This window comes from Triplophysa rosa, linkage group LG25 (assembly GCF_024868665.1).
Source record: "Triplophysa rosa linkage group LG25, Trosa_1v2, whole genome shotgun sequence".
In the NCBI taxonomy this organism is placed as follows: domain Eukaryota; kingdom Metazoa; phylum Chordata; class Actinopteri; order Cypriniformes; family Nemacheilidae; genus Triplophysa; species Triplophysa rosa.
The window spans coordinates 11,200,851-11,225,548 of NC_079914.1; the positions used below are offsets into that span (position 1 = coordinate 11,200,851).

Genomic DNA, 24,698 nt, shown 5'->3' on the forward strand with positions numbered 1-24,698 from the left:
AATTTTAGAAAATTGAATTTGATGTTCCGAATTTCTTCTTCATCTTGAAAACGTGAGGCTGTATTTAAAAAAACTGGATATTTGCAATCTAAGAATTCAGAGAAAAAAATATGTTGTTTGAAAATGCATGCCTATAAAACTCTGCCTTAAAAAAAGCAATTGTGTTAAATTTCAAATGTTCAATATTCAAGTAAAAAAAATTCAAATTCGAAATCAAAATCTAATTCAAAATATTTTAACTCCCATATAATATTCAGTTTTGTTAAAAAACACTTGTCAATAATTCAGATTTACGAAATTCAAATTCAGATTGTTTTGTCATATTTCTGGATCCATACTATAGCAGAGTATCCAAAAAGGTTGCATACGTACCCTGGAAGGACGAGGCATAGACGAGGATGAGATATTTCAGTTCAAAGCTATAGGATTGAATGTTCTGGAGCATGTCCCTCTGGACGGCGGCGTAGTAGCCCTCCTCCATCTTGCGAGTGCAACAAGTGGGACCCTGATGTTTACAGATCAGAAGATCTGCATCTGGGGAGAATGAGTCATAAACAACACAAAAAATGTGTGTAACATATGGGTAGGTGCTTTTCTTAAAGAAACAGTGCACCAATTATTTACTCACTCATGTCTTTTAAAATTCAGACAAAATTAGTATTTTTTTACTACTTTTATTATTTGTTTGTATTAATTAACGTTATTATTTGGGTATTTATAGCAACATTTTCCTAACTGCTGTCTTCAGTACAATGAAAGTGAATGGTGACCACAACTTTTAAACAATATCATCATATAATAGTACACAGTATTATCAATATTATAGGCAGGATTTAATTTAAGTTGTTTTATAAACAAAATCACACTCTTGTATGAACTTTTATGCATGTTGCCTTTTTTGTCCATTTCGGAGCTTGACAGCTCCCGGTCACCATCTACACTTATTAAGTGGATGCGAGTGTCATTCTTATATTGTTTTTCACCAAAGAAAGTAAGTCAAAAAGGTTCGAAATGACATGTAAAGCAGAGTACACGAGTTACAGTAAGATCAGCATGATCTGCTCTGTCAGATTGCCCTGTCCCATGTGACCAATTTTACACCAATGGGACCCCATAAGTCATGCATTAGAACAGCTGAATGCAATCACAGTGATACTCCTGACCTCGCTCACCTCCTCTGTGACGCCTCTTCTCGAGACCATCTCAACACTTAACCCCTCGCATTCTGTTTGGGGTCCGAGAGACCCCCAGGTCGTGCTGATCCCAAACAGAAGCAACTTTGCTAGGCACATTTCTGAAGTGACCGAGACACATTCTTCGAGTTTTTGAGCTGACCTCTTTCTCAGCAATGTTCTCGTAATTTAACACAAAATGTGGTGCATGTGAGGCACTTGACAGTCTATACTACATTTTGTCAACACCAGCGACGTTTCTGATTTACGCCCTGTCACCGAAATTGATTTGTGTTACACTTAACATTATAGTTCACATAGGTTTACATAAGTAGTACTTTAGATCACTGGTAACTATGATGAAAAAACGTTTTTATTTTTGTGTGATTCTAAGTGTGCGTATTTAAATTGTATGTATGCATGGAGTGTAGGCCTATGTATTGATTTTTTTTATTGAATTGTCTTTTATATATATTATATTATATAGTGTAGGGTATGAGATGCTGTAACTGGTTATCATTTTCATATCAACAGTCTGTTATAAAGTAGCTTAAGTAATTTAATTGATTTAAATTGATTTCTCAGATAAAAGTCTTAAAGGAATAGTTTCCCTAAAAAATGTTCCCCATTGACTTTTCATAGTAGGATTAAAAATGACAAAGGTCAAGTCAAATTTTGGGGGGGGATTATTCCTTAAAAAAAGACATTTGGAACAATTGCAAGTATTAAGCCTCGTATTTAAATTGCATTATAAACATGTTACATAAACGAACCTGTTGCTGCAGTCTCCGGAACCCATTTTAATGGACCGACCTGGCGCAGCTGGAACGCGGTTTTAACTTCATGGCAGCTTTGCGCACTGACGCACTCGGCTCCCCATATCAACGCACTAAAGAGCACAAACCAAAGCCAACATATACGCGATACTGTCCTGCGGAGCATTGCACCATCTCAGTCCATATAAAGCCCTATAAAAGCCAAAGAAAAAGTCCGAAATATTATCCAGAGGGGATGCGCATTTAAAAGCCGGTTATTAAAGTATCCAAAGAAAGTTTTCCAGCCTCTTGTATCGCAGGGGTCTTCACATGCTGGCGTAAATTGACAGGCTGCATTGGAGACATGTGAGGTCCGTGCGCGCGCGCGCCTGTGTGCCCAAACCCTCCTTTGCTTATCCCACGGGACAAAACTCGATGTAGACTTCTCCTAAATAATACCAATAAGTAAAATAGACTTTACATAAATTTGGGTTTCAAACGAATCCTCATATGAAAATATTTCCACGTAATCTAAGGAATTATGGACATTGAAATATAATATTCATAACACTAACTCTGTGTAGTCTATAATCTTAAATAGTTTCTTGTATTTTGTTTAAATTATACGTATGATCAACGTCCCCAAAGGTCAATAGTCTATGAAATATGCTGAATGATCATTATGATAATTCCCACCTCAAGCCCGGAAATAATATCTGGATTTATTAGCAATAGCATTAAACGTATTTAGTAACATCAAACAAATGAATGTTACTAATGATTTATTAACATTAAAACAGCGCCGTTACAGAAATGGTTTCGGGTTGAGGTGGGAAATAACTTGCGTCCCAGACAGCTCGGATTTTGTATATTTTCCACCTCAAACCCGGAGATAAGGTTTGGAATTAGTAACATTAAACGTATTTAGTAACAGTAAGAAATTAATTTTACTAATGGTTTAGTATGAAACATCAACAGTTTTAACATTAAACGAAAATGACTGAAACGGGTTAAAATGGGAATATCCAAAATCCGAGCTGCCTGGAATGTAAATTAGTTAAAACTACCAAATTACTTCATCGTGTCAGTTAATGATATCATTATAACCTTATATAAATATGGTTTGGCTTTTTATTCTTTGTTTTATTTTTAACCGCATTACTGGTGTTGTGCTTTATGTGTCCCAACAAGTTTTTAGTTACTTCTGGCATGAATAAAAAAATTAAATAGTAGATCATCTATTTACCAACAAGACTGCGGAGCTGTGCACGTCTGTCGTGCGTGTGTTTACTTGCACTGCTAATCCGCTAGATGGCGATATGCGACACATATATATTGATTTAGCGCAACTGTGAAGAAGAGGACACAACATTCGTGCTGTATTTAAGCGTTGCATGAGAATCCTCTTTAATCGTATTTAATGTCACAGATATTATTGGGAACTTTGTCGTTAACGTTTTGATCGTGGATACCAAACAACCGAGACGTCCGTAAATAAACATGGCCGGAAATATAAAAGATAAAGAAGCATTTCAACGTCTAAACTTTCTCTATCAGGTTAGTAAGACTGTGTTAGTAGGTTTTAGTTGTTTAAACTTTCTCTTGACGTTGTTTTTGTGTTCCAGGCGGCTCACTGTGTTTTGGCCCAAGATCCCGAAAATATTGAATTGGCGAGATTTTACTGCTTCACCCAGAAGACCATCTCTAAACGACTGGTGCTCAGGCAGTGAGTAACTGTACTGATGCCTGTGACATTCCCATTAGGTGTAATGTTGATTTGGAATAAACAAACACATTTGTGATGGAGTTTCATTAAAGCGTGACATTTTCTCTCCACCAGAGATCCATCAGTGAAGAGAACCATTTGCAAGAAGTGTTGTGCTTTATTGATACCAGGTGTCACATCAACAGTAAGACAGAAAAGTAAGACTCTTACTGTCTATCTGTCTGCGTACATTTACATTTATGCATTTGGCAGACACTTTTATCTGAAGTTACTTACAGCACATTTAAGGATTCAGTAGGCCTATGTCTGTTTACCAGTTGAGCTACAGGACACTTTTATAATCTATCAATTAAATATTTATTAAAATTATATATTTAAGGGGGACCCAGAGGACAACGGAAGACCATTGTCCGATGTTTAAGCTGTGGACTGACCAAACGATTTCCAAACAACCCAAAGCATAAACTGTGGGTGGACCAAGCTGAGGCTCAGCTAGAAAACCAGACTCCACCAGGTAAAGCATTCATATTTACATGAATCTTTCCGTTATTAATGTTCAGAGCTTAACCGATTTAATAGACCACCTGTCATAATAAAGAGAAAGCACAAACAAGTTTTTCAAAGATACCTAAAATGTTTAAGACTAAAGGTTTTATTCTCATTTATCAGGCAACAAATTGATACAACTAAATATTCTTTATTCACGTTTTTATACCCAAATTTGAGCTGGTGGCGCATTCAACTTCTCTCAGAAGTAAAAAATTAATTAAAGGGGTCATATGGCGCGAATACGTGTTTTTCTGTGTCTTTGGTGTCATAAATTGCCCATGCATGTATTAGACATGCATAATTGCAAAAATTAAAGTGTGGGAACAAAAGATGCATTCTATCTAAAAGCGAATGCTCACCCAGAACTGCCTGAAACACCTCGTGTAACCACACCCCCACAAATCCATGTCAGTTCATGGTATGATTTGACTAAGACCGCCCAAATATATATGCAAGTAAAGTGGGCGTACCTGACAGTACAATTGCTTTGGAACCTGATGTTTCCGTCACACGCTTGCAGTATCCGACCAATCACTAAGCACTGGTTAACTGGCCAATCATAGCACACCTCGCTTTTCTGAGCGATGAGCTTTGTAAAAAATCTGCACGTTTCAGAGAGGCGGGGCAAAGAGGAGACACAAACAAGCACAGTATGTGGAAAATACAGTGTTTTTGAACCTTAAATCGTGTATACACATTGCATTACATTTAAAACAAACAATAATATTCGTTTTAGCCATGTCATATGTACGGTGGACCACTAGTGCACATGACAACGACATTTAAAAAGCAAATATAAGTTCACAACACAACGGAATCGAGTCACAACACAACGGAATCGAGTCACAACACAACGGAATCGAGTCACAACACAACGGAATCGAGTCACAACACAACGGAATCGAGTCACAACACAACGGAATAGAGCCACAACACAACGGAATCGAGCCACAACACAACGGAATCGAGCCACAACACAACGGAATAGAGCCACAACACAACGGAATCGAGTCACAACACAACGGAATCGAGTCACAACACAACGGAATAGAGCCACAACACAACGGAATAGAGCCACAACACAACGGAATAGAGCCACAACACAACGGAATAGAGCCACAACACAACACTATCGAGTCACAACACAACGGAAATGCTCCCGACCACTAGGGGGCACTTTCGGCATGATAAATTAGGTCATGCCAGGTAGGAGGTGCGCGTTTTGCTGGGGGTTGTTTTAGTGGTTTTGGTAGCCTGTTTTGCTTGTGTAAAGCATTTAAAAGGAAAGTGTGCTCTACTGTGGAAAAACTGAATGTCAATGGCGAACAATCTCATATGAACAAATTTGCACAGCGCTTTTGAATGCTTGATTTTGATTGGCTAGTCATGACATTCTAATGTATGTTATGGCCCTTTCACCAGACTTGGCAGTTGGACAGAGTTGCTGCGATGCTGCTGTCTCTCATAGTGAAAATGTCTCTGGGCAGACGTTCAAGGTCACTAACCAGCCTGAAGTTGATGTATATTAATTTTTGCGGTATAATGACTAATACTAATGACGCTCATTTTAGGCACAGTTTACTATGACATTTTGCACGTATCGTGTATTTTACCTTGCAAATCAACCCACTCTGTATTCTTTATTTAAATCTCTGTATTTGTCTTCTTTTTGTTAGGTCATATAACTTCGGGAATTCCATTATTAAAACTACAGTATGTTCTCCATGTTTTGAGCTCACTAAAATGTTGATAGGTTAAAGCCAGCGTGGATGCCGTTCACAAAAAGAGCGCTTGCGAAGAGTCGTGCCAGTGGAAGGATTTTGGGCACCGGTTGCGCACCACCTCCATGCCGCCAACGAAACCCTCGCGTTATGCAGCTTACCGCATGTCTCCCACTGAAAATGAGCTATAGACATTCACGACTGCCGCTCAAAACTAATAACAGAGGATAATCCCGGTGCTTCGAATCACCTTGACCAGCAGAGTTTAATCAAACATCATATATACTGTAAATACACCATAAGATTATATTTGCATTGCATTGTCGCCTATTTGCATTGACATTCTGCCTTAACAACCAGCATATGAGTTAACCTCCGCTGCTTCTATATAGCTAGCCTACATAATTTGGATTGAAAGAATGAATTCCAAAACCTCCACTGACATACCCGGGTATCGTAGACTCTTAGTTTTTTTTAACTGTGCATATGTGTTTAAATGATTTTAAATGCTAGAAACTGTATTGTGAGCTATACATTGGTTTTATTTACAATAGGCTAAGCGTTTAAATGAAATGATTTCTTTAACGTTGAAATTGAAGAATTAAATGAAAATATGTTTTTCATCCTTTGCTTCTATTGTGTGTATATGAATTGAAATAATCAAGACTTTAAATGACTACGGCCAAAAACGAATTAATCAGAAATTAAACGATGAGCATTGAAAGGAAAATATTTAGTTATTTTATTTTATTACTTATTTTCTTTGGTAAATGCAGAACAACAAACAGAAATGATGTGCATTAAAAACAACGTTTTTCCTTGATTACACCATCTTTAGCTAAATATTGTCAAACGGAATACGGAAATAAATGGCTGTGTCCACATTTATTTATAATTGTATGCATTATTTAACCTTTGGATAAATAATTTATATTTACCATGCCATTTATATTTGCCTTAATTTATATTTACCATGGCCACCTGCGACTGACATTATAAATGCACTTGAAACGATGAGGAACAAGACAGGAAAAATTTGAGAATATCTGACTAAATACAAATGAATAAGCTATTATTGGGATATTATTATATAGATGTTTTTAAATGACAAACACGGCTGTTTTCAAGCAAAATACACGTTTTATTATTTACAAATGCAAATTATTTACAAAAAACACACAGCAGCAGGTGCAATTACAACGAAACGTTTTCCTTAATGAAAAAGGATAGCCATCTTAAGCTAAATATTGTCAATCGAAAATAAAAGCTATTATTTACGCTGTGTGTGTGTGTGTGTGTGTGTGTGTGTGTAAGGGTACAGAAGAACATACAGTCTTGTTTTAAACATGGCTAAGCAATCAAATTTCGATCCAGCGATCAAAACACGTTGTATTTTTTATTATTATTTTGATTAAAGTACTTTTCAACTTTAAAGGTCTTTGCACATACAGTCCGAAATTGTCGTATGCGTTTTTTCGTATTTGGCTCTCGTTTGTACGGTGTCTCTGAATGGTTAAAAAAGGCCACTCAAAATGCTTGACGGATGCGAAAAACGCAGAAAATCGAACCCGGTCAGAATTTTTTTATGACGGACGAAAATATCGGAGGCAGTGTGTAAATGTGATTGACACAACGTGAGGTCGTATTTATTTTTTAACGTGCGGAAATTTCGGACGCAAATTTCGGACTCAATGTGCAATGGGCTTAAGTCTGCATTTAGATCCAGACAATGCCACAGTCTCCTATCTCAGTTTCAGTGAGCAAGCTCTGGACTTAAGTCTGCATTCGTTTTTTTACTGTTACGAATAATTGATTACTCTATTAAATATTGTTTTCATTACCAATTTATTTAACCTTTATTATGCATGCATAACCTCTAAAACAATTAACGCATAACCAAGTGTAAAAAAACGTGAGCATTGCGGTTTTATGACTAACGAAACGGGAATATAATGCAAGCTTGCTCATCTATATCAGTAAATGGATCAATAGATTTGTTGGTTTAGCAGAAAGTCCAGTCGTCATCAGTAATTTAATGTGTTAATGTGTATAGTGGTCTGAAGCAGTCGTGTGCTCTTTTCTGACTGTCAAAGACTAGAATCAGCTCCAGTTGAAAGAAAAAGTCTTAGAATGTTTGTCCTCGGCTTTAATAATCAGCGTGAAAATCCTTAATGCTCTCCCAGATCTCTCTCCCACTGCTGTCTGCACTGAACCAAGCGCGGAAGTGCCGAATGTGCCCATAAAAATATAGAACAATAATAAGAACTTTGGTGCCCCCTAGTGGTCGGGAGCATTTCGGTTGTGTTGTGGCTTTATTCCGTTGTGTTGTGGCTTTATTCCGTTGTGTTGTGACTCGATTCCTTTGTGTTGTGGCTTTATTCCGTTGTGTTGTGGCTTTATTCCGTTGTGTTGTGACTCGATTCCTTTGTGTTGTGGCTTTATTCCGTTGTGTTGTAGCTTGATTGCGTTATGTTGTGAACTTATATTTGCTTTTTAAATTTCGTTGTCATGTGCACTAGTGGGCCACCGTACATATGACTCCTTTAAGCGTAACATTCAACCATTAAAAAGACTGTAATTGGGCATCTGATAAAAAACAAGTGCTTTTCTATTTTTTCTGCCTTGTAACAGCAATAGCAAAAATAATACATATTAGGGACTGACTATATTTTAGAGACTAAAGAGCTTACACATATAAGTGGATTAACCATAAGAAAAACAAAAAAATATTTTGGTAATCACCAATACTGTTAGTTTAGGGAAGCTGCATGTGGCACAAACCTTACATTCGCTGGTGGTCTAATACATTTATAAAGCACTGTATTTGAGTTCAAAATGACACAAGTTTATTAGTCCTTTGTATAAACCCCTATTTAGGGTTTAACCGTGCAATGTTATCTGCACTGTTTTTGCTATGGAAATTGAGTTTTGCACAAGCATTTATTGTAAATGTGGTTTATCAAGTTGTATTTATCTGCTGTCCACAGATGCTGGTCCTTCATCTAAGTCCACAACCCAAGGTACAAAATCGAGTGTTTCAAGAGGTCAAGCTTCCACAAAAGAAAAGACTTCATCTACAGCTTAGACCAATGCGGCTTGTGAAAGCTGAGCCCATTGGTTACTGTACTGTCTTTGACACATTCATACATTTCAAAGACTTTATGGACGAGTCGCTCAAACACATTAGTCTATTTTAATATTTATTTGATTAAATGGAAAATTTATGAGTTATACGATTTACTCTTATGTTTGCTTTGAATTGCAATTTGAACGTATACTCTGGTAAAAGCACGAAAGGGATCTTTTACCGAAGTGGTTGAATTACACTGACAATCGCTTTTATTTGTCTAATTTTATACTTATTTTAATAACACAATAACTTTTTTGTAATTTCAGTTAAAAGATGCTGTTTTTTCCTAACCCTGAGTGCAAGGAATCTTGGGAATTGCTAGTTAGTGCATTAATTCTATCATTTAGAAATGTACTTTAAAGCGTTAACACATTTTTACAAAATAACTTAAAATGAACAAGATCAATCGTTGTAAAATATTTAGTTTCTTGGGGGTTAAGTTTCTACTTTTGGCCTTTAAGCAGTGTTCCAGTCAGCTTAGTAATGATTTCTTGATGTTTGTGTATGTGTTGCATCCCCACAGTGATCTTAAAGTTTTGATACCCCCAGATTTGATGTTTATGGGCCCAACAAAAGCTTCTGTGCATATCTATGTGTGCTCATGAATTATTAAAAATCGCCTGTGAAATCCTACGCGTTATGGGTCAAATCTTGGAATCTCATCGCTTTTGCATATTCATAATATTCTGTACCATGTCAATAATTTATAAGAGATATTAAGACATTTATTCACGTGTGTGTGTATGTCAGCCAGTGCTGATGTTGTTAATTGGATTGGATATGGATCGTGTCTAAACACATTACAACTGTGCCATCCCAGAGAGATCTATGGGTTGTCAATACGGCAACGACACGCAGTACCAGGAGGCTTCGTCTAAGCCAAAGAGCCTCTCCCTGTTCCTCGAATGAAGGAACTGAATCTATTGCCCTGAAGGCCGGGACGTGATGCATATAGGTAGGCTGCTGGATTTAATTCAATTTGCATCGAAGAGTGTCAGTGGAAATACATTAGAAATTAAAACTTGTGCTTTTTCACGTCTGTTTATGGTATCAAGAAGAATTAGAGGTGAATGAAAGGTTGAAGACATGCTTTAGATCTATTGGATCGGTTTTGATTTGTACGTTTTCATGATCATATCACAGATGTTCATTTAAAGGGATAGTTTATCGAAAATTCTATTCATCCTCATGAAGTTCAAAACTTGTTTATAATTCATTCTTCTGTGAAACACAAAAGGAGATATTTTGAGAAATGTCTCTGTGGTTTTGTGTCCATACAATGGAAGTTAATGGGGGTCCAATGTTGTTTGGTTTCCAACATTCTTCAAAATGTCATCTTTTGTATTTTGCATATGAACGAAAGTCCTGCAGGTTCGGAATGACGCGAGAATGAGTAACAATGTAAGAATTTTCATTTTTGGGTGAACTATCCCTTTAACAAACTGTAATGAATATGGGGGCCAATTTACGTGATATTTATATGCTGGTTGTACCGATTTCATAAATCTATGTAATGATATTTAGTATTTTTATAGTAATGCTATAAATAGTTGAAGCAACTCGCCGAATTCATATAAAATATAATTTATTGGCCCCATGTTATGAGTTATTTTGCAACTGCTTTGACTGTGGCTCATTTGTTTAATAAGTCAATTTATAGGCTCCCCAAGGCAAAATTACCTTTTAATCTTCACCTTAACCAATATTTATGTAAATATGCATTTGACTCTGCAGGATGCATATTGCCAATATATCCTCTTCGTACATTAATTTTTTATATGCTGAGAAACGCTCTCTGTAAAATGACCCAAAGTGTGCCCACTGTTCCTCTGAGCTGTGACATTTCTGTGTTTGAATTTTAGTCTGCCCTGTTTCGTCCGAGGGGAAAACAAAACCATTTCTGTATTGTCAGAAATATTTTGCATGCCCAATAGCTCTTGATTGTTTTTGGCAGTACAGCAAATCTAAAGGCATGGAGAGAATATAACAGCGTCAGCCCAAAAGCTAGAGCCAACATTTACGATATGTTGAATTTCATATATTCATTTCAATCTGTTTTTCCATATTGTAAATTATTCTGGCAGAGAATGTTGTGGAGTTGTCTTGTAAAGATTTATTTGGAGATAACTTTATATTAATATCCAGCCAATCACATAGCAGCTTGTGGTTTTGGAAAGCTATCGCCACTTTTTTATGCAATATGTATTAACAACAGATCTCTACAACATTAAATTCATAGCTTTTTTTTTGACGTCACAAAAATTCCCGTACATAACACAAAGAAATATTAATATTGCAATAAGACTGCAGGGAAAGTATGACACAAAACGAAACGATTGCATGTTGCATATCAGCAGGAATAAAGAAATACTTTCATAATGGCACCGATAAAGCATTCTGGCAGCTACGGTATTAAGTAGATAATATTGTAATCTCGCAGGGAAAGATAAGGTGCACAGGCTATAAACATTTTAATGACTTGCATGTATTGATAAATGATAAAACCTCTCACCAGCCCTTGCAAAACATGCCTGCAAATGTTGGCCAGCACGTGGGCCGGTTCTGGATATACAACACTCCTACAAATTGAACGAGGAGAAAAGAGCTAAAAAGATTATCCACTACATAGCCGAGGACGTCAACTGTGATTATCCATTAGCACGAGCCAAGCGGTATTAGTCATGAGAAAAATTAGATGGGAAATTGCAGCTAGAATGTATCCGAGGGACCGCAGAGGCGAAAGCGTCAGATGCTAATCTCTTTAGGTTTAAATACCCTTTAAATATAGCACTGTGGAAAATCGATTGTGTTGCTTGAAAATGTGCACCGGACAAAGAGGAAGATCTTGTAGCGAAATTGCCACTTTCATAACGGTAATTGTGGCTTTTTTACGAGGTCGAACATAGCTGCTTTTTAGTTAATGAGGCGCAATTAAATGAAGAGCAAGCTGTGGATATTTTTTGGACGAGTTTATGGAGTAATATCTTCTTTGGCTGTTTTACTTTATTGAAGTCTCTGAGAGAGAATGCCACAGCTTGTTGGCACTTTCCCCATTAATAAAACAGCAACGGGGTTGAAAATGTATCTTAAATTATGGTGTAACGGAGTAAAGGCTATAGCTATAGATTGACATTTTGTAGTTTAGGTACTCTAAACTTCAGATAAATTTGAGGAAAATGTATGTTTGTTCATGTTTCTTACAGTCATTTGAGTAACAGGGTTGAACGGTTGAGCTTGAAGAATTCAGTCAATGCAAAATTGTTAGAATTTGTTTGCATTTACATTTAAACACCAAAATAAACCCAAAATCAAATTTAGACATCCTCCTCGTGTCATTCCAAACCATTCTGACATTTTTTGCAGAACACAAAACATGATATTGGACGCCATAGACTTTTATTGTAAGAACACAAAACCACAGACATTTCTTAAAACATCTTGTGTGTTCCACAGAAGAAAGCCATGAATGTTGAACATTAGGGGTGAATAAATGATGACAGAATTTAGATTTTTAGGTGAACTGTCCCTTTAATTTTAATAAATGGCGAATGATTGACGAGTTTCTTATACAAAACGTTTGATTTCTAAATGTAATTCTCAACAAAAAGTCCTGTATGACCCTATTTGTGAAAAGTCCCTGTAATATACTTTACATCCAACTAGCTGCCACCAAATCGAGTCAAAAAATTGAGCACATTTTTGTCCAAAGTGGGCTCCTGTCCCTTGACGGGGGGGACAGACCTTCAGTAGTCCATCTCAGTCGGGCCTGAAGGCCTCTCTTTCTCTCCGTAATTTTATCCACTTACGCCAACAGCTGCCTCAAATTAACATGCTTCTTCAGGTATGCAAATATATGTAAATGTGGGGGCGGCTGCTTTGAAGTCGAGGTATAGAGAAACGGAAAGGTTGAAAACTCTGGATGGTGCACTATAGTAAACATCTGCTCGGGCCCGCGTGCGCCAGCTCAGACTCCCTGGAGAGCTCATGAGCCAGATTCAACTAGAGCACATTTAATCAATGATTACATATGTGTGATTGATGATACAAGTAACTCCGCCCCCAATGCATGTAATTTGTTGTGTAGGTTGTAGATGTTGTCTGTATGCTTGCGTTTATTGAAAGGTTTTACTATTTTTTTGTTTCAATTACTTACTCTCTGAGATGAATAACTGCCGTTATTGTGCCTGCTGTTTCTTTAAAAAAAAATTGAAAATGTAGAATTTTGCTGTCCTCGAGACATTTTATTAATTATATCTTATATTTACATTTATGCATTTGGCAGACGCTTTTATCCAAAGCGACTTACATTGCATTGTATTATACATTTGTTTATGATTATGTGCAATCCCCTGGGATCGAACCCATGACCTTGGCATTGCTAGTGACATGCTCTAACCACTGAGCCAAAAGAAAACTTAATGTTATTATGTATCTTCCATCTTGAGGACACAAGAAAAACCTTAAAAAATGATTGAAACTGAATTGAAACTCTACCAAGAAAACATCTTGATTACAGAAAGGAAAAATTAAGACACTTATATTTCATTAAACTTTTTAATATGGACGTTAGTGCTGGGACACTGCAAACGTGTCAGTTTGCATGCAAGCCAATCGTAAAATTATGTAATATTTCAAAAATCCAATCTATATTCAACTTGTGATTTTATATATTCACTTAAAAAATGTGTGTTTAACATTTTATACAGTGATGAAGACCTTAAAATGTACTGCATAGTAAAAATGACATGGTGTAGCTGTGTGATCATTTGACTCAACGGACAGATCATTGAAAACTCTCAATGTCGACCTCTCAGCATTTACAGCGACGCCTTCGCAAGAACTCTGCTTTATTTTGAGCTCATAGCTGAAAATAACACACATTACTAAATAAAACGTTCTTAGCTCACCCTTTCGAAATGTCAGCAAGAGACGGAAAATTAATATTGATCAAAGACTTTCAAGGTTTGCCGTTGTGCCTCATAAACACGATTTAAAAAATATATCTTAAATGCTAAAGTCACGCGAGCGGTGGTTGTCGGCATACATTGGAAATACGTCTTCATCTCAAGACTTAGATGTTGGACAGGGTGAGGATGGAGATGAAATCAGAGCGAAGAGAAACAGGAGCATATGCTGTGGTGCATGCTGGGATACAGTATAAGCATGCTCCTGAACTCCCAACCTTAATTGGGCTAATTTGATGCGGCCGAATGCGTTTTTAGCACAAATTCTCATGACTTTTTAATACGAGCGCCATAAAAGTTGGGAAAGATGGGGGTCTGGAATTACTTTTGTGGGTCAGATGCAGCCTTCATGAAGATTGTGGGCCCAGAATCTTACTGTGATTAATCAAGTGGGTTCATTAAAAACCAACTGCCCGTGGTGTGATGGTTCCGCATCCAAATGATTGCATTACGTTTAATTGCATATAAGTAAGGGTTAATTGTTGAGTGACTGTTGACATTATAGGGTTTGTGCTAAAAATCCGAAAGGCATGCTTTTGTGTCTAAAATAGATGCACACCCAGTAAAATTCTGGGGTTTCCGTGACGTGCAATAAAATAGTTAAACTATGTTGGATCTGTTTTCCATCTTGCTGTTTTCACCACAAGTTTAACCATGATTTCTGAAGTAAAACTATCCATGCTGAAAAACAATACAAACCCAATAGAAACCATCACAGAAATGATAATGGTATCCATTAAAATACCATTGTGAACCATTAGCTTTATCCAACTGTAACGCCCAAAACGCTACCCCTGCTGAAAAAAACCATAGAAACCATTAAGGAAGTTGTAATGGTTTTAATGGTTTTATAGGGATTTGTATTGGTTTTAATGGAAACTGTAATGGTTCTACTGGTATGTGATGAATTCTATTGGTGGGATGATAAATCCTATTGGAAAAATGCCCAAAACACACTACAAAAATACATTTTGTAATGGTTTTAATGGAAAAAGCTAATGGTTCATAATGGTATTTTAACGGAAACCATTAGAATTTCTGTTATGGTGTCTGATGGGTTTCTATTGTTTTTTTCAGCAGGGACAAGGAATTTTGAAATGGTTGTAATGGTATTCTAATGGAAACAGTTTCTGTGATGGTTTCCCTGCTGAAAACCTGCCCTGCTGAAAAAATCAATAGAAACCATAAAGAAGTTATAATGGTTTTATTGGTTTTAAAGGGATTTGTATTGGTTTAAATGGAAACTGTAATGGTTCTACTGGTATGTGATGGATTCTATTGGTGGGATGTTAAATCCTACTGGAATAATGCCCAAAACACACTACAAAAAGGCATTTTGTAATGGTTTTAATGGAAAAATCTAATGGTTCATAATGGTATTTTATTGTAAACCATTAGAATTTCTGTAATGGTTTCTGTTGGGGTTCTATTGTTTTTTTCAGCAGGGGTGCTAATACAAATTGTAATAAAAAAAAAACGAGTTTACTAAATTTTTACTGTAATGAACCGAGGTCTTTCATAATTTACCCGCTCTCGTGTCATTCCAAATGTATGATTTTCTTCCTTCCGCAGAGCACAAAAGAAGATATTTTGAAGAAAGTTGATAACTAAACCACATTGTACCCCTTTGGCTTCAATATGGACACAGAACCACTGAGACATTCCTCAAAATATATTATTTTGTGATCCACAGAATAAAGAGTCATGTACAGGTGAATGACATGAAGGTGAACACATGATGAAATATTTCGTTTTTTGAGGGGGAACTATCCCTTTAGTTTTCTTTCTCAAGAAGAAGATTCAGGCCCCTGAATATCACAGATACTTCTTTGATTTGTTTCAGAGGCTCATTTGTAAACGGAGCATTATGTGTGCAAACCAATGTCTCCATAAACATGGAAATTTACGAGAGTAACCAATGTGGTAACCTGCAGCTGCTTTCCATAAATCCGCCGGAACGCGTCGGTGAGTTATTATCGGCGAGATGTACAGTAGGCAACTCTGCCGCGTGAACCATTTGAAATGAATGTCGATTTGCTCGAGGGAACAGTCTGCAACCTCCGTTTGCAGTCACCCAGGCAGAAACGAGAGACCTCGCGCACCCACGCCGAACGCACACACTCGCGCACCGAACCCAGTTATACAGTATATGTTAAATAATGCAGAAACGCATGCGTTTAGGGTTATGATCTATCGTTCATGTTTGCATAATGCGTACTGTTCAGCTCGTCTAAACAACGAGGCACCACATCGATTTGGGTTGTTACCTAACACACTTTTGGCCTCACAGCCGGTGAACGCGTCTGTGGATCCGGGCGAATATCGAGCCACATGGAGTGATAGAAGGGAGAGAATAGAGGAATGAGGAAGGAGAGGGGTACGAGGAACAGGTCTTATGCCCGGGGACAATTCTTCACGGTCACACAAAACTAGGCCACCGCTAAAAATGAACACTGTGAGCTCGATCTCGCTTACTCACAGATATAAGAATGAGAGAAAAAAAGCGTTCAGGAAAATAAGTGCTTGCTCGCTGCAGTAAATGGTAAACAACTGTCTGTTTAGCAGGAGTTCTTGCTTTTAGCATAAGATGGGTCATTCCTGTTATGCAATACCTTACCAACTGAAGAACAGGCTTTTGTTGAATGGTTAAGAAAGTAGCCTACTCAAAGGGACAGTTCACACTAAAAAAGAAAATTCTTTCATCATTTACTCGCATTCATTGTATGACTTTCTTCTGCAAAACAAAAATTAAGATATTTTGAAGAACGTTGGTAACGAAACGACATTGGACCCCATTGACCTCCATTTTATGCACACAAAACCACCGAGACATTTCTCAAAATATATTCTTTTGTAGGCTATTCTAGATGATTCATATACAGGTTTTGAATGACATGAGGGTGAATACATGACTAGATGTTTATTTTTGGGTGAACGATTGCTTCTTTGATACCGTGTTTGGTTTGAAACTCGTGATATTCGGATAAAAAACGAATCTGATCTCCATTTTTAAAAGCTATTTCAGGCAGTTTATCAAGACGTCACAGTACGACGGGAGCGTGAATGCGAACAGACGCGGGCTTAGGTGTGTAAAACGCAGAACCACCTCTTACTTGGAGCTTAAAGACTTCAAGTTAAAGATTTATTTGATAGCGACTCGCGGTAATCAAGCGCTTCGTGAGATTTATACATCTTGCATTAACACATCAAGAGCAGGCAGGAATTTCTCCATTTCGTACGTAGGATCCGTGCGCCATGTTTAATGCATGTTGCTGAGCACGGACAGCTTGTTATATTGCTTTCACGCTTTATTGCCTCTTTGATCGAATATGATAACACATGAAATCTGCATCTTGCGGTACAGCGAAGCGGTGGGACTTCCGCTTTAATTTGGTGTTAACTAGAAATAATATCAAAGCATTTTTATTCGTTTATTTTTTTATGCAAATGATTGGATCGCCATAAGACATTTTACACCAAATTGGACGTTCAACTCTTTTAAATATAAGACAGTAGACACGTTGCAAACTGCAGTGTGAAATGTTGACTGGCGCTTTTATTTATTTATTTATATATCCAGCACTATGGGGCGGTTTCTCGGACAGGGATTAGTTTAAACCATGACTAGGCCTTAGTTAAATTAGGATATTTCAGTTGTTTTAAAAAATATAGCTTGCAGAAAACATTACTGGTGTGCATCTCGAGACAAAACGATGGCAATGATCTTTTTTTAAGATATGTCAGTGTAAGTTGTTTTCGATCAAGACACCTTTAACGTTTAAGTTAGCCTGTGACTATTCTTAGACCCTGTCTGGGAAACCGCCCCTAAACGTTTGCTCATTGTTTTTCAGAAACTTCCCATTTCTTTGATGATTTCCCCATGCCGCTGTCACGAATAATTTATTAATGATAATTTATGGTCGTGTACCCATCCGAATCAGTCTCTCGTTGTGGCGGATGGATGTTCTCTTTGACACGTCCATGGAACAAGCCACGATCTATCAGACGATTCATCGTTCTCAAACTGCTCTCTGTGGCACGCCGAGATTGATGGCCCGTGCGTTCCACGCGGGGCAGGGTAAGTGATCAAACACGTCCAATTAACAAAGGCGCGACGCTGCCCCGAGACCCATCTCGTTGTTGGAACTAATGGCGTGAGTTCTTGTCAAATATTCATGACCGTCTAACACTCGGGTAATCGGAGACAGACGGTCATTTTTAAATAATTGCGCTTCATAATTATCAACAAAGGCTCTCATGGATTTTGAATACGCTGTCGATCACTAGATGAAGTCTGGATGGTTTAGGTGTAATTATGTCATGTCCATCTCTATAAACGTCCCTGTTGAAAATACCGGTGGTTTGGTTTAGTCTGTCAGTTATTTATCAGCTAAATAAAATGCTGGTGAAGCTGGGGGGGGTCTATGGTTAAGCTAGCTATGAAGCCGAGGAATGTTAGCATGCACGTTTCCACAATAGGGATGTTTCCACAATTTTATGCTAGTGATGCATTCGTTTGAACGTTACATGGAGGTTTTGTGAACGTTTTTCTAATATCTGCTTGTAATTTCTAAGTTAAGACACGTTTCACAATCCAATCATTTCCTCAAGTGTAAAATCACATATACTTATTTGTCTTTTTATCAAATGTATTGTTTTACAAATACATTGCATTATGTAAATAACATTGTTAATGAGAGCCATTTCATGTAGTCACATACGTTCCAAGTCACAAACATTGCAAAGACAAATGAAGTCATAATATTCAACAGCTAGCGTTCTGGCAACACTGCAGGACAAATGCTAAAAATAGTTTTTGAAAATGCACACAAAAATGATCCACCATCATGTTAGCTTTACTGTATTTTCTCATTTTTTACCTTTATATAATGTGAATTCTCTCTCTCTCTCTCTCTCTCTCTCTCTGTCCCTCTCCCCCTCTCTCCCTCTCCCTCTCTGTCTCTCTCCACCTCTCTCCCTCTCTCTCTCTCTCTCTCTCTCTCTCTGTCCCTCTCCCCCTCTCTCCCTCTCCCTCTCTTACACCCCGCTCTGTCTCTCCCACCCCTCTCTCTCCTCTCTCTCTCATCTCATCATCTCTCCGATCTCTCCCTCCCGCTCTCATCCGTCTCCCTTTCATTCCTCGTCTCCTCGCTCTCTCTCTCTCATCCTCTCCTCTCTCTCTATCTCTCCATCTCGTCTCTCTTCCGGTCTCCCTTTCTCTCCTCTCTTCTCTCTCTCTCCTCCCTCTCTCTCCCCTCTCCGCATCGTCTCCTCTCCTCTCTCTTCTCTCTCTCTCCCTCTCCCTCTCCCTCTCCCTTCTCTCTCTCTCTCTCTCCTCTCTCTCTCTCTCTCTCTCCCTCCCTCTCCCTTCTCTCCCTTCTCCTCTCTTCTCTCTCTCTCTCTCCCTCTCCCTCTCCTCTCCCTCTCTCCGCTTCCCTCTCTCTCTCTCTCTCCCTCTCCCCTCCTCTCTCTCTCTCTCTCTCTCTCTCTTCCTCTCTACTCCTCTCCTCCTCGCTTCTCTCTCTCTCTCTCCATCTCTCGCTCCCTCTCTTCCCTCTCCCTCTCCCTCTCTCTCTCTCCGTTTCTCTCTCCCCCCTCTCTCTCTCTCCCTCTCCCTCTCCCTCTCCCTCTCCCTGTCTCTCTCTCTCTCTCTCTCTCTCTCTCCCCCTCTCCCTGTCTCTCTCTCCGTCTCTCTCTCTCTCTCTCTCTCTCTCTCTCTCCCTCTCTCCGTCTCTCTCTCTCTCTCTCCCTCTCGCCCTCTCTCCCTCTCTCTCCCTCTCTCTCTCTCTCTCTCACGGGCGAGTAATACAGCAGTAGTGCTCTGAGCGTTTCCTTCCGTACTGTTTAATGTTCTTTACTCCTCCAGGACCCCTAGCACACTGCTGCTCAGAATGGAAAGCAGAACTTCTGAGAAACCCAATGTCCGGACAAAAATAAAGAGAATTCCTAAGAGAGCTACTGTATATAGAGCCTCATATGTAGGCATCTGGAAAGACATTACAAGTGGTGACAGCGCCAAGGAGATCAAATGAGAGCTTCACACAATCTTTATCCGTAGCTGTTGCCAAGCGTCCCTCTTTGACACCCATCTGACTGCGCATAAGTGAAGGCGAGCGAGCGAGCGAGAGAGAGAGAGAAAGAGAAAAAATGTAGGAGGCGGTTACGATCTGAACAGGCTACACTGGGAAGCCACAGGCTGCACGCATCACATTGCTGTGGAGTTTCAGAGGAGACCGGGATGAAATGAGAAAGATCTGAGGGCTGTTTGCCGTCAAGAATATTCCTGTGAAGATTTCGGACGGGAGGCGTAAACTTACTGACTTCTTTGGCTCCGATGTCGAGATGGAGATGAGGTGAGAGTGATTTTATTTCGAAGCAGGTGCTTGTGATCTTTCAGAAAAGAGGTCATTTTCTTGTTGATAAACTACTTCAAAATACTTGCTGTTCTAGATCATGTTAACCTACGTTAATTTGCTTTTTTCTTAGGGAGACGACAGCAGATGGATTGTGATTAAGACTGCAGTTTTCAGGTGTAGAATAATGTGCGTACGTAAACCAAACAGATGCACACGGATTACGTCTCACAATCGGTTTTGGAGCACGTTGAAGAAGCGTGTGAGCTGTAGTCTTGTCCCTGCCACTCTGAAGAGGAAAAACTGCTGGGACCTGCAATTTCACTTCTCGCGTCAAATGAGAAATTTATCGCAGCCAATCATTTCTGACACACTGTGCCGTACGACTCCTCGGGAGAAAATAACAGCCGACGGCTCTGCTTACAGACCTGAGGATTTGAAATATGAAAAGCCGTGAATGATGCAATTAATGGTTAATGGAAAATTAAGGAGCCGTTATCAGTGTGCGAATGTGTTCACTTGGAAAACCGCGGGGTTGAGTTAAAAGACCAAATGTTTCTCTGTTGATCGTGACTGACAGCGGCACCAGGTTTGACGTGTGCTACCACAAAGTATATCCTGTGGATTACAGCGTTTGCTTCAGGCTGATGTTTTCCCTCTTCTTTCATTTCTCCTTGTTTCGAAGAGCGTCTTGTCCTTAACGTAAAATTATTGACATATCGAGTGTTGCGTTGACCTTAGCGAATCATAATTGGCCCCGGGGTCAATCTATACCATACTGGTGCTTGCTCTTATGGATCTCCAAATCATCTGTCCTGTTTGATTGAACAATCAGTTGCATTCTTATCTTGTCTCTCCTTCAGCATGGTCCCGCCTCCCCCGTCCAACAAGCCACACGTTTGCCTTTCGTGTGTGCTGATCATGAGCAGCATGGCGCTACTTGACGCCTACCTGGTGGACCAAAATCAGGGTCCGAGGAAAGTGGGTGTCTGCATCATGGTGCTGGTGGGGGACGTTTGTTTCCTCATCGTCCTCCGATACATAGCGGTCTGGGTGGGCGCGGAGGTCCGTACGGCTAAGCGTGGCTACGCCATGATCCTCTGGTTCTTCTACGTCTTCGTGCTGGAGATCAAGGTCTACTTCATCTACCAGAACTACAAGGCAGAAGGCGACAGGGCGGATGCCCTCACCTGCAAAGCTTTAACGGTGCTGCTCTCCGTTTTCGTGCCGGGCCTTTACGTCACGCTGGCCGCCATCGACCACATGGAATACGTCCGGCCCATCAAGAAGAGAGAGGAGCTGAGGAGTCGGTTGTTCTGGGTCGTGGTGGATCTTCTGGACATTTTGGATATTCAAGCCAGCCTATGGGAGCCGCAGAGGAAAGGGCTCCCCCTATGGGTAGAAGGTCTTACTTTTTTCTACTGCTACATACTGCTGCTCATACTTCCTTGCGTGTCGCTGAGCGAAATTAGCATGCAGGGGGTGAACATTGTGCCGCACAAGATGTTGCTGTATCCCATTCTCAGTTTAGCGGCTATTAACATTATTACGCTGCTTATACGAGGTGGAAATATGGTGTTTTATAGGGACGTACGAGCATCTGGGATACTCATGGGCAAGAACGTCCTAGCAATTGTTTTGAAGACATGCAGCTTTGTGCAGTACCGGAGACATCTGCAGGAAGCGCCGTCGGCCGCTCTCGCACCAGAATTGCAAAGGGATGCGGCGCCACGAAGTTCACGAGGGGCGGTGCCTGTTGCGATGTCCATGCCGGTTACCATGACAACACCGCAGGTAGTCATACAAGATCTCACTACGCTTCCAGAAGAACCAGAACTTGAAGACACATGACCTGAACTTGAAGACACATGACAAGAAAAGTCCAACTGGGCAATACCCAAGGCGACCTACTCCTAATATATGTTAGTGAGATAAACGCTTGTTTGATGAAATGAGAAACACATTGGTGAGATAAAGAACCGGTGGTCATGGGGTCCATACAAACTTCAGAATAAAACTATTATTCGCGGCAGATGAAACGGAAATCCATTAGTTGTCAAGTGGCAGGAATTCATTTGGAGAAAACCACACTTCAGAGGAACTCAATGACCCTATGATTGTATCATCACGGATAACTGTGAATAATTTCTTTTCTGTTCTTCCCGTAGGTGTTAAAAATGTGTTTTCATCACGTTCTGCATATATTTTATCCGGTGAAAGTGGTGAAATGATGTGTTTGAGACAACCTGGCAGAAACGCCTTTCAGTTTACTCAACCTGTTAAAAAACGGAATGTTTTATATTCAGTGGATGTTCGGCTCATGTGTTCTGTTTTGATGTTTTATGAGATTCAGACGGATGATATTTTGTTATTAAACCTGTTTTTGTTTTTATCTGAAACTGTTTTTATTGCCGTCTCTTTCTTGCTGTTTTTACTTTTTCTGGTGGTGTTTTGCTGAGGCAAGCATTGGAATTGCTGGACTATTGCTTAGTTTTTCCTTTTGGCGTATAGCAACATGATTGGTGCCTTCAGTGTCAAACATGCTTATTGAGACACCCTAGCAACAGCTCAGCAGCCTCCTCAAAACCACTCGCAGCATCTTATTGACCCTATAGCAACGCCCTCGCAACCACCTGGTGAGTTTCACGCAGACGAGCAAGTCACAAATTTTTCATCTTTCAAAAAAATCCTTTGTTCTTTTCTTGGAGAAAAGTTACCAGAGTGCGCTAAAAGCAAAGACTTCCTCAAAGCGTGACACAAATCCAGATGGTGTTATTGGGTCTCATCGCACTTTCAAGTCTCTGAAGTTCGGGATAAACTTTAATCTCGCCTGGGCCACACGATGATAAAAGGCAGTCTTTCTCTTCGACAAATCTGGAGTGAGAACGGCTCATGTGAATAAAGTTGTCAAAATCAAATGGCAAGTTCAGAAAAGTTCATTTGTCATTATTATCATTTTAGCCGCTGCGAATCGGGCACCTCAACTGCTAAAATTTGCAATTCGGTATTTCAACAATAATGAGCAGATTTGCCTGAGTTATAATTTTACCACGTTGCTATGGCTACTGTAAGATTAGAGCCGTCAATAAATATTGCACAAAGATATGTCTCGAAAAGAATAAAGCTGACGGTAAACACATTTGACATGTTTCTCATTTCTCAAATGACAGCGTGGATCATATCACTTCATTTTAAGCAGAATATAGTCATTAAAAACAAGCGATATGATGTTGGCAGTCGACAGTTAATTTAATCATCTTGCGTTTGGATCAAAAATAAGAACATGATGATAAATTAGATTTTGACGGCTGTCATTACTGTAATGTGAAAAGTAATTAGGTAATCGCACATCTTTGTGATGTTTCTTGAATTTAATTTACGATGGTTTAAAATGTTTATTTTATCACTGCATTGTTGTTAAAGTGATAGTTCACTCCAAAATGAAAACTGTCATGATTTACTCATCTTCAAATTGTTCCAAACCTGTACTAATTTCTTTGTTCTGATGAGCACAAAGAAAGATATTTGGAAAATGACATTTCCGGGACATCATTGACTATCATAGTAGGAAAATAATTGTATATATTGTTCTATTTAACACTAAAGTAGATTTTTTGAGAAAATCAGGAAAGCAATAAGTTCTGGTGCACCTTTGACAACCGTTAACATTTTTTCTACCATGGTAGTCAATGATGCCCCAGAAATGTCAGCTGCTAACATTCTTCCAAATATCGTTCATTGTGTTCAACCAAACAAATAAATGTATGCAGATTTGGAACAACTAGAGAATGAGTAATTCATGATAGAATTTTCATTTTTGCTAACTGTCCCTTTAAAAATCGCTGCAATGGGTAAAATGAGAATTGCTGTAAATAACGGATGCATTACAGTAATGAGAACATGTGAAATGTAATTAATTCTCACGAAAGTATCACGCCAGACAAAACCCTAATAGGCATTTTCTTGTGAAATTTCGTTTGATGTCGAGGGTAAAAATGACCTGCTTTTGTGAGATTCGAACAAACAATAGTAATAAAATTACTTGAATGTTATGAATCTGTAGAGTATCTCTGTAACTTGATACAGAAATCCATCTTGTTTGATGCAGACAGAATCCGTGCATTCGATGAATATCATCATCTTTGGTTTCCTCTTTTGCCTCTTTGCAACTATAGTTCACTACAACTCAGCTTCCCTCATGTGGTTCCATTAATATGCATGATATACAGGCTATGCAGATAACCGAGAAATGAATGGGTTAATGCTTTGTTTTTTTTACCAAGCTAATTACAGTGTCTTCCAAAATCCCTTTGAGGAAAGTCATTGCA

General features: G+C 39.0%; 3 protein-coding genes across 3 annotated transcripts in view; 2 read left to right on the top strand and 1 right to left on the bottom strand.

The window, feature by feature from the left end:
- gpc5b (glypican 5b) overlaps window positions 1-2,299 on the bottom strand; it is a 38,648-nt gene extending 36,349 nt beyond the window's left edge. Inside the window, exons 1-2 of the mRNA XM_057326297.1 lie at window positions 1,946-2,299; window positions 373-534 (exon numbers count right to left, since the gene is read on the bottom strand). Of these exons, the coding sequence (XP_057182280.1) occupies window positions 373-534; window positions 1,946-2,114 (331 nt within the window). The 5' untranslated portion in view covers window positions 2,115-2,299. The remainder of the gene's footprint in view (window positions 1-372; window positions 535-1,945) is intronic.
- A 977-nt stretch (window positions 2,300-3,276) lies between these two features.
- rpp21 (ribonuclease P 21 subunit) lies at window positions 3,277-9,680 on the top strand. The gene is made up of 5 exons (XM_057325821.1): window positions 3,277-3,484; window positions 3,553-3,653; window positions 3,768-3,850; window positions 4,033-4,167; window positions 8,911-9,680. Exons 1-5 carry the CDS (start codon window positions 3,428-3,430, stop codon window positions 9,006-9,008), a joined length of 474 nt encoding a protein of 157 aa, XP_057181804.1. The 5' UTR covers window positions 3,277-3,427; the 3' UTR covers window positions 9,009-9,680.
- Window positions 9,681-19,783: 10,103 nt separating this feature from the next.
- On the top strand, window positions 19,784-23,304 carry tmem264 (transmembrane protein 264). Its single transcript, XM_057325799.1, has 2 exons — window positions 19,784-20,370; window positions 20,504-23,304. The coding sequence occupies exon 2, from the start codon at window positions 21,235-21,237 to the stop codon at window positions 22,219-22,221; it is 987 nt and encodes a 328-aa protein (XP_057181782.1). The 5' UTR covers window positions 19,784-20,370; window positions 20,504-21,234; the 3' UTR covers window positions 22,222-23,304.
- Window positions 23,305-24,698: the final 1,394 nt, after the last annotated feature.

What these genes read in the sequence shown, in the direction of transcription:
- rpp21 (XM_057325821.1), top strand. Translation starts at nt 3,428, where the DNA reads ATGGCCGGAAATATAAAAGATAAAGAAGCATTTCAACGTCTAAACTTT. An exon ending in GTCTAAACTTTCTCTATCAG is followed by an intron (nt 3,485 to 3,552) that starts GTTAGTAAGACT and finishes TTTGTGTTCCAG; the next exon opens with GCGGCTCACTGTGTTTTGGC. An exon ending in AGAAAACCAGACTCCACCAG is followed by an intron (nt 4,168 to 8,910) that starts GTAAAGCATTCA and finishes TGCTGTCCACAG; the next exon opens with ATGCTGGTCCTTCATCTAAG.
- tmem264 (XM_057325799.1), top strand. Translation starts at nt 21,235, where the DNA reads ATGGTCCCGCCTCCCCCGTCCAACAAGCCACACGTTTGCCTTTCGTGT.